Consider the following 10,744-nt stretch of genomic DNA (forward strand, 5'->3'; position numbering starts at 1 on the left):
AACATGAATCATTCAAATCGGATGCTTAGTTCTCTCAAAAACTGCCATTTTTTGCACATTCAGCCCTATATTTCCGAAACGGCTGGACCTGCCTCTGCCAAAATCTGATCACTACTTTTCCTCGTCATTACGAAATTGTTTCGATAATTCAAATCGGATACTCCGTTCTCTCAAAAACTCGATTTCTATTTTCTGCACTCTTTGCTCAGTATCTCTGAAACGGCTGGACCTGCCCTAGCCAAAAACTAATCAGCACATCTCCCTATCAATATGAATCGAATGTTTTTTGAACTAATCAAATCGGTTGACCGCGCGCTCGAAATCGTCGACAAAAAATTGTTTCCTCACACACATCTATTTTTTCTGAGGTATGCCAAAATGTTCAGAAACCTCTGAAACGTGAAGATATACGAAAATTTTCATTTTCGATTTTTTGCGATTACAATAACTTACCCTACGGGAAGTTAATAAAGAGAATTGGTCCTGAAATTCAAAAAAATATTAGGGGTGGACAACCCTTAATAAAAATAAATTGTTATTTAAAGTGAGATTTGAGCAATTTCTTCAAGCTCAGAAATCAGAACTAAATATTATATATATATATATATATATATATATATATATAAATATATATATATATATTCTAAATAACTCATAGTATAATTATATATTTCATTTATTCATATAATTACATATATCATTTCATTGTATATTTATATATAAAAGCGTTTCAAATATTCTTAAATTCTAAAATACTTATCAAAAGCAAATTTAATATAAAACTAATATCATTTATCTCAATTATAACAAAATAATTCATTTTCTCAAAAGACATTTAAAATCTTAATCCATTTTATTTATTTATCCTTAACTAGGGCTACTGGTAAAATCCTTTATAAATAAATTTATAGCAGCTTTCATATCCCAAGAGGCACTTATTAAATATTTCTCACAAACGTATTCAGATTTTTCGGTTATGTTCGACAGCATCTTGCACATATCTTTTTTCTCTTCACTATTTAGTTCTCCAAATAACTTGTTGTATTCAGACAACCTTGCAGGAACTGTTTTGGTAAAACCTTTGGGGTAATTTGTAACAGAATTAGTGATTGCTAATAGTTCATTGAAAATTTTGAATTTATTGTGACCGCAGTGAATTATTCGAAATGTCCTAGAAAAGTTATAAAATGTATCAGGATTATTTGAGAAAACCCTGAACATCCCGGTGACCATGATAGTTGTGCTATATGCATCGTGTTGGACGATATCTATTGTAAATGTATAAGGGTCATGCTGGGTTTTAGGAAGCGTATCCAGAAATTTGATTATGTTTTCTGCTCCTTTGTGCAATTGATCTTGTCCTCTAGTTATATCAGATAAGCGTAAAATATTGCGACTGGCAGAGGAAAATACTTTGGAAGGACTTGAACCGGTTAGCATTGTTGGTGTAAGGGATGAACTTAATGAGAATAGTGCATTTGCGTCATATAAATCCACTAGATTCTTTCTACAAATATCAAAAACTGTAAAGTAATGTTCCATAAATTGATCTACTAATTGTGCAGCTTCATTGTCACATACAAAGTTTCTCCTGGACTGGGGCAAACCAGTTTTGAGCAAAGTTCCATCTAATTTTACAAGGTTATTACAATAGGATTTAGCGTCTTTGATATAACTAGCTTCATCGGTGTACTTATCACATAGAGGATTGCCGTCTAACCAGAGATCAGTTATGTCCAATGATTTGGTGTTCAAAGGCTCCAATACAGAAACATCTCCCAATAAATTATTTCTTAGATAAAGTGAAGTCAAATTGGTAAACACCAATAAGTATTTAATTCCTTGCAGATCTTTCAGGCCATTATTATTCAATCGTATGGTTCGAATTACAGATGTGAAATTTTGTCCAGAAGCAAACAGAAATTGATATAAATAAGCCCCGATGGAAATTAAATTATTCGGGGACATGTATATATCCTTTTTAGTTATCTCACTAGCAATGCCTTCGAGGTTAAGTACATTAAGATTGAAACGTTTATTGAAAAGTTGATGCAGGAATTCACTTGGTATATCTTGGTTGTTAGCAAGCTGGTAACACAATTGCACTTTAATATAATAAGCGTTGTAACCGTCTTTAAGAACTAAGTTATTCTTAAACAATTTATCTAAAGCTGATGCACATTTCTGGACGCAGAAGGTTAAGCAGTTGTCTTCTGTTTTAACATTCGTAGGACAAAACGACGAATTTCCTACCATGGCAAATAATATATCAAATAGTTTGTCAACTGTTATTTTGTTGTCATAATTTATAAAAATTCTGTGGATTTTCAAAGTTTGAATACTCTGCCTTACTGATTTTGTTGATGCCAAGGCATAGACATTGGCATTTGTTAATATAGGTACATCCTTTACACTCATATTTACTGATAGAATAGTTTTTTAACAATGAATTTTATTTATTTTTCTTATAAACGACAAATTTTAAATTTATACAATTGTTACATATTTTGCGCTCAAATTTAGTACCAATTAAAATTGAGGTTATGAAGTTTATAAACAAAACTTCAGTCTCAATAAATTTGGTGGTCGCCATCTGCCGGGAGGAAAAAAAATGATTCAAATCAAAACCAAATTTGGCGGTCAATTCAAATATTTTTTTAAACGCAGTTGAGTTATTAATTGTATAAAAATTGCTTTCTTATAAACATTGTTTATTGTTTATAATTTACAATTGAGTATATCTTTTAATTAACATTTTTGAGAATTATCTAAGTCTATAACATGGGGTTATGATAACTAAAATTATGAGTATAGTAGGTGACCCTACAGACGTTGTCCTGTACCCACGTTTAAATTTTTTAATATCCTATACTAATATTTAACGTGTAATTAAAAATAATAATTACTGTTTTTCTTAAATTACTCTGCACATAAATATGGGCGATGTTAAATGTAGAACTGCTTTAAATAAAATGATTCTCAATTTCCACACTATTGCAAATTGAAGTTTTTCAACAATATTACCTTGGATTTTTTCACTCAATTTTAAAATAATTGCTCCAATAATGGTGCCTATGATTTTTATAACCTCGTATCATATTTTAACTGGTTTTTAGTAATTACAATATCTAAATTACATTTTTCTTAGTAATACTTTTAATAAGCGCCCGCATGCCATTTTTTTCTAGCGCCCCCTCTCTTATTATTATTTTGCCTATTTTAACAGTTTATTATTAAAGTTATTATCATTAATTAATATTTGGCTTTTGAAACATTTCACCTATTTATTTTGGGCATTTTCTGCGATATATTCTATTGAGCAAATCATAGAGAGCAAAAAAGTTCTAGCCTTTCATTATTAAACATAACCATAACATAACACTGATACTGCATGTTGGATTATTTTAGTTTATTTTTTTATTATTTAAGATATCCAAAATTGCACCGTTTAAACTTCTCCTAATTACGATATCATGATATCGTAAGGACCGATGAATTGTATATTCATCTTTACTTTCCCATTTGTTGTTTTAAAGTGCAATTTTTAACGTATTTCAAAAATACTGAATTATATTGAAAACTTCATATCTGAATCTTGTGTTGGCGCCCCCTAAGGCGTGCGTCGCATTCAACGTAGGAACGGCCTTGATTATTACTTAATTTCATATTTCAAGTGAATTTGTCAAATCCTGTTTAAATGTGCATCATTCAATCTGCCATAAAATTTGTCAAATCGTGCATCATTCAATCTGCCATAATCTGTATATCTTATATTAATTTAATTTCTGGCACATCTCAGCTACTTTTTGGCAATAATAATGTAAACATTTCATTTTGCTCATTCTTAATCATGAATTTATAATACATATTCTAATATTGTCTAGGCTCATAGGTAAATTGAAATTTTTGGCAGTTGACAGTTTTCATTTGTTTTCAATGCCAAATTATGTCTCAAATATTGACATGTAGTTTTATGCAATTTTTTTCATTTATTTCTACAATATTACTATATTTCTATAATCACATACATACTAAAAAATTCTCATAACAAAATTTAGACAGATTTAGCAAAATCCGAATAATCGTTTAGGAGGAGTATATTTACATACATCATCACAGAAAATTTTTATATATATAAGAATAGAACAGTTTGATAAATAAATATCATTTATTCATATAATTTAGTATGAGATAAATTTTGGTATAAAAAATATATATATTTTGGATTAAGTACCTAATGATTTTCTACTGTTTTTAACAAATGGAAGCAAAATATGTGAATGATAATTCTTTTTATGTTTGAAGAGTGGTGATTCTACATCTACTTAAATTTAATTTCTACTCTATGAATTGCCATGTGTTTCTTCAAATAGCTTGAGTGAGTAAATGTCTTATTGCATATTTCACATTTAAAAGGACGCTCTCCATAATGAACCGGCATGTGTCTTTTCAGATTACTTTGTTGTGTGAATATCTTATGGCATATACTGCATTCATAGGGGTTTTCTCCATTATGCATCAGCATGTGGCATTTCAGATCATCTAATTTTTTGAATGACTTATTGCATATACTGCATTTATGAGGGCATACTCGATTATGCATCATCATGTGAACTTTCAGTTTCCATGATTGCATGAATGTCTTATTGCATATATTGCATTCGTAGGGCCGGTCACCACTGTGTATCAGCATGTGTCTTTTCAGATCACTTACTCGTTTAAATGCCTTATTGCATATACTGCATACATGGGAACGTAGTCCATTGTGCATCACCATGTGACTTTTCAGATTATCCAAATTTGTGAATGTCTTACTACACACATTGCATTCATAGGGCCGCTCACCACTGTGCATAAGCATGTGACTTTTCAGTTTATTTAATTCTGTGAATGTTTTATTACATGTATTGCATTCATGAGGGCGTACTCCACTGTGCATCATCATGTGACTTCTCAGACGATTTAATTGAGTGAATGATTTCTTGCATATGTTGCATGCATGGGGGCGATCACCACTGTGAATGTACATATGTTTTTTCAGAGCACATAATTGTGTGAATGTCTTATTACATATACTGCATCGATGTGGGCGCTCACCACTGTGAATAAGCATGTGCCTTTTTAAAACAGCCAATTGTTTGAACGCCTGATTGCAAATTGTGCATTTGAAGGGACGTTCTTCAGAATGCGTAATCATATGTGTTTTCAATCCTTTTGGTAGTTTGAAAGTCTTGTGACAGACTTTGCATTTGAAAGGGCGTTCTTTGCTGTGAACAACCATATGCCCTTTTAGGTGATATGATTCTACAAATGATATGTTACAAATGTTACATTCATAAGCGGATGTCTCGATTGACTCTTGTTTGACTTCCTCTTCTATCGTCACTTCAGAATTCATGAATCTTTCTAAGCACGTGTCATCATCCTGTTCTTCAGAACAGGATTCAGACTTAATAATATCATCAATAACATCAAATTCTTCAATTTCGCGTTTAATGTCTTCTTCTACATAATCTGGTGGTTCAATTTTAATTGCATGGTCATTCAAAGGCATAATTGATTCTTCTGACATTTTTAAATATTTTCACGGCGTAAACTCAGCAAACATTTACGAAAACATTTGCGCGCTTAATAGTAATCTAATTAAATTAATAATCTTTCAAATTACATTAAATCTTAAATTGTTTCGCGTTAAATGACTTCAACTTCACTTGCATTTATTATTTGACATTTGAAGCATAGAGTATGTTTTTAGAAAGATGAGACATTTACCCAGTCGCTTTGAAATTTAACAGATGACGCGTTTTTCAAATTCCGTATGGTTTTCTATTCCTCAATTGTCAGCAAACTTTTTTTTTATAATGAACGCAAGAATTTAATTGAATTAATGAATGAATGAATGATTATTACCTCGTAGACAATAAAATAATATGAGATTATTAGTTAAATGATGATTGTTAGATCTTACACCATGAACATAGTAGGATTTATTAACATCATGTCCTACATTAGATATAAATTACTATAATAATGTCTTAAACAATCAATTTATTCGATGACAATCAAGGTGTGGAAGTAGAATCAAGTTAATTAAAGTTTTTTATTGAAGTAAAACTTTTTTAGGCGCGACTAGGGTGTAAATCCGTACAAATGCAACGGAAGTGCGTTACGGCAGATAAGAGTCGAGTGCCAATGATTCGTCATTTGCTCTCGATGATATCATTTCTATACTGATCGATTGTGATTAGTCGTCGTGTATGTGAATAGGGATCTGTCGTTGTATGCGTACCGGCATCGTTGTTGTATGCGTATTCATATCAACAAGGAGATCGGCAAATATAAAAAAACATTTTAATTTTAAAGTAACATCATAGTACTAACCTTGATTCAATGAAAAATGCCTGAATCAGAAGAATATTTTACCCTGTTCTTTGAAAATGATAAAACAAATTAATCATCTGGGCCGTCTTTGAAGTTATGAAAATGGAAAATTTTTTTAGGCAAGACAGATATTACAGCTGTTCAAAGAATGAGATTATATCGCAAGCGAAAAAGTAAAAAAAAATACAAGCAGTCAATGAATGTATGGTAATTTTAATTACATGAAGTTCTTCAAACACATTTACATGACGAGTGAAGTTGCGTTGTTTAACACAATCCACTGTGTGAACGAATATTATAGAATTTATTAATCAGCAATTACTTCAGTTCACTAATAATGAAGGTTCATTTCTAAATGCTAATTGCAACGACAAACCGATCATGCCATATTCGAAGTATGACTTTTATTACTTTATTGTTTTTAAATATTATACATATTTTTAATGCTATTATAAATATATAATTTATAATAATTTATCGTTATATAAATGTGTATAATGGTTGACACTAATAAATGTGTGCATCACGAGTGTTACCATATTACTAATAAACATTATTCAAAATTGTTTTATGATGTATTAATTTTTACTTAACTTAAATTTTTCACTTTGTATAGTAGCAAATACTTTACTTCAATCGCGTGTGATCCTTATGCGCACTCTTGTATAAACCTATAGAGTTACAGCCTCTATATAAAAAGAGACTCTATAATTATATTTATAAAAATAATTGTAGAAAATATTCAAAATTATATAGGAGTACTTACTCCAGATACTACATTTGAAATACTATTCGGTACAACAATTCTCATTTTTAGATAATTTCTTATTCAGACTTGCTGCAAATGGCCCGACCCATCTTTACCAAAAACTAATAGCGATTCACAATTGAATAGTTTTTGTATTTAAAATCTATTTAGAATTGCGGGCTAAAATTGTGGACGAAAAATTTCACACTTTTATGTTAATTACAAAAAAAAACGGCTAGACCGATCGTCGCGCAAAACTATTAAACGCGAGTCCCTATCAAGTTACATGGAATGGTTTTAAAAAATTTCAAATCGGTTCAACCGTTTTTGGGAAAACGTCGATGAAAGGTCAAAAATCGGCTTATATACACAGACACATAGTTTTTCGAAATTTGGTCTCATTGGATTCAGAATGACAAGGTATAAATGAGTGAGAATGATTATACTTTATGAAATTTGAATAACGATAGGTTTCGTAGTCTGAAGTAACATGCTGAAATATTAGAGGCCTACGATAAGCGCAGTGCTGGATTTTCAGTAGGGGCAGTCGGGGCTACTGCCCAGGGCGGCAAAATTTAGATAGCAAAAAAAATTTTTATACAATATAATTAACTCTTTTTTTTCAATTAATTCTTTTTATTTCAAGAAATATGATTAACAAAACATAATACGATTGCAATGCAAAATTTGGCAATTTGGCTAATATAAAAATTCGTAAACGAGGTGAAAGTTTAAGAAAAATATGTTCTTCAGATCTCAAACCTCTTAAAATGACGAATTTGTGCACTTTTAATCTATAGCGCCGAAAAAAAGTTAAACTAGTGACGCATGGCATTGTGTCTTAAGGCAAGTTACTGAAACTTCCTGCACTTAAAAGTACATTTTATAAAGAGCTTTAGAATTTTTTGAAAAATGAAAGAAATTGAATTAAAAAAAAACCTTTATTTAAATTTTGAATTTTTTTGATAATGATGATTGAATGATTCGATTCCTATTGATAACGAGACGTGCTGATTAGTTATTGGCCAAGGCAGGTCTTACGGTTTCGAAGATACGGGCCAAAATGCCAAAAGCATTTTAAAAATTTTTTTTTTTTTTTTTTAATTTTAATTTTCGGTACGGAAAGTTCCAGCAATTTGCCTTAAGGCACAATGCCAAGCACCATTATTTATAGTATGTAATGCGTAATAAATTTTCTGCAATCAAATAGTTATTTTAATTTTAGAAAAATGATACATAAAAATTATTTAAGTAAAAATTCAGGGATGGGGCGGCATTTTTGTCAGTGCCCCAGGGCGCCAAATTCCTAAATCCGGCCCTGGAGCGGTTGAATTATGATAATTCATCAAAGTTCAGAATATCGCCCTGAATTTGAGAGACTCTAATAAGAATCTATGCCGAAGCACATGTACTTTCTTTGTTTTTTTGTAGATAGCTACTAGTTACAGTTGACGTCAAAGAAAATACATTTTTTAAAAACGAAAAGGATGAATTGAAATGTCTTAAACTAATTAATTTAATTTATACCATTATTCATATCACGATTATTATATTTGAAAGACATCAATTGAAGATTGTACTGATTATTTTTTAATGAAAGCTAAAACATTATTTTTGAAATAAACAATTGAAGATTTTGCCTAAATAACTAAATCTCAATTCCTATTGATCAAGTAATACTTCCCGTAGGATAAGTTATTGTAATCGTCCAAAAATCGAAAATGAAAATATTTGCATTTCTCGACGTTTTGGAGGGTTCTGAACATTTTGGCATACCTCAGAAAAAATGGATGTGTGTGTGTATGTATGTATAGGTACAATTTTTTGTCCACGTTTTCGGGCGCATGGATCAACCGATTTGAATGGTTCAAAAACATTCCATTCGTATTGATAGGGAGATGTGCTGATTAGTTTTTGGCAAAGGCAGGTCCAGCCGTTTCGGAGATACGTGGCAAAGAATGCAGAAAATAGAAATCGAGTTTTTGACAGATCGGAGCATCGTATTTGAATGATCCAAAAACATTCAATTCGTAATGAGGAGGAGAAGTGGTGATTAATTTTTGGCAAAGGCAGGCAAAAATTGCAGAGAACTAAGCATTCGATTTGAATGATTCAAAGAACTTTCTGCTTGTTTTAACAAAATAATTGCTTTTGGAAAAAAATTGTTTCCATTTTTTTTTAAATTTTTTTTTCAAAAAATATTTTTTTGTATATCGAAAATAATTCAGATATTAATTATAATTCTGACTTAAGTTTTAATATACTTTAAACAAATATTTTCAACTTTGAAATTCAGTTTATATAATTCTTATATTAAAATATTAGACAATGTTACAGTATTTATTTATAAAAATCTATTTGAAAACATTTAATATTCCTCGAACATTTCGTTACGGTACGGGAAGTTCCAGCAATTTGACTTAAGGCACGATGCCATACACGACTAGTTATTTTGCAATTAACATTTTTTGACACAACTCTTAAGGGATCTTAAGAGTTGTGTCAAAACTTGCTTACTATAACTCAGTCAAAACTTTGCGATTACTATAACTTGCCCTACGGGAAGAACTTCCCGTAGGGCAAGTTATAGTAATCGCAAAAAAATCGAAAATAAAATTTTTTATATATCTTTACGTTTCAAAACCTTCTGAACATTTTGGCATTCTTTAGAAAAAATGTGTGTGTGTATGCGTGTATGTTCGTGTGTGCGGATACAAATTTTTGTCGACGATTTCGGGAACACGGATGAAGCGATTTGAATAATTCAAAAAACGTTCGATTCGTATTGATAAGGAGACGTGCTGATTAGTTTTTTTCGAAGGCAGGTCTAGCCGTTCCGAAGATATGGGGTAAAAAGTGCCAAAAACAGTAACTCATTTTTCAAGAGAACGGAACGTCCGATTTCAATAATTCAAAAAACATTTTACTTATTAACAAGATAAAGAACTGATCAAATTTTCATGAAGGCAGGTCTAGCGGTTTCGGAGATCTAATGGAAAAAGTAAAAAAAAATGCCATTTGGCGGTCAAAAATGATCATTAGAAATATGCACATCAAATAATCAGATATTTTATAGAGATTTTAACAATAAGTTTGAATTTTGTTTACATTCCTATGGGTTCCGTACCAATGTTTATCCGTTAGACGGCGACGCGGCGCTTACGCGCTTCGATATTTTGTCTCTATGCTGTTAAAGCAGTATGATTGCTTTGAAAAAAAGTTCAGAATTTCCAAAATATGTCAAAATAAAAAAAACATTTTCTTCAAAAAAAATTTTTTTTTTTAAAAAAAAGGAATTTTTTTGTCAAATTTATAGTTTCTCAAAAATCTAAACTTTTCGAAGTAAAATTTTTTAAAAAATGTTAATCATTTTAAAAAAAAAAATAATTTTTGGAACGGAAGTTCCAGCAATTTGCCTTAAGGCACGATGCTATGCGTCCCGAATATATATATATGTATATATATATATATATATATATATATATATATATATATATATTCCTACTATTTCTGCGGCCGGCTGCAGGCATCCCCTGTCAGACTGTTTTTGGCTCTGTCAAACGTGTCCTATAACCTCACAAATTTTGCAATCAATAACTCCACATTTATTATAAT

General features: G+C 30.7%; 2 protein-coding genes across 2 annotated transcripts; both read right to left on the reverse strand.

Annotated features, from left to right (window-relative positions):
• Nucleotides 1–839: 839 nt before the first annotated feature.
• On the reverse strand, nt 840–2,562 carry LOC113389142 (nuclear RNA export factor 1-like). Its single transcript, XM_026626192.1, has one exon. The coding sequence runs from the start codon at nt 2,416–2,418 to the stop codon at nt 868–870; it is 1,551 nt and encodes a 516-aa protein (XP_026481977.1). The 5' UTR covers nt 2,419–2,562; the 3' UTR covers nt 840–867.
• Nucleotides 2,563–4,314: 1,752 nt separating this feature from the next.
• On the reverse strand, nt 4,315–5,588 carry LOC113389245 (zinc finger protein OZF-like). Its single transcript, XM_026626300.1, has one exon. The coding sequence runs from the start codon at nt 5,570–5,572 to the stop codon at nt 4,322–4,324; it is 1,251 nt and encodes a 416-aa protein (XP_026482085.1). The 5' UTR covers nt 5,573–5,588; the 3' UTR covers nt 4,315–4,321.
• Nucleotides 5,589–10,744: the final 5,156 nt, after the last annotated feature.

This window comes from Ctenocephalides felis, unplaced genomic scaffold, assembly GCF_003426905.1.
Source record: "Ctenocephalides felis isolate EL2017-DRISC unplaced genomic scaffold, ASM342690v1 CF-g0.4_SCAFFOLD_03573, whole genome shotgun sequence".
NCBI lineage: Eukaryota > Metazoa > Arthropoda > Insecta > Siphonaptera > Pulicidae > Ctenocephalides > Ctenocephalides felis.

Bases quoted from the DNA above. Each gene is read 5' to 3' on its own strand.
- LOC113389142 (XM_026626192.1), bottom strand. From the start codon at position 2,418: ATGAGTGTAAAGGATGTACCTATATTAACAAATGCCAATGTCTATGCC.
- LOC113389245 (XM_026626300.1), bottom strand. From the start codon at position 5,572: ATGTCAGAAGAATCAATTATGCCTTTGAATGACCATGCAATTAAAATT.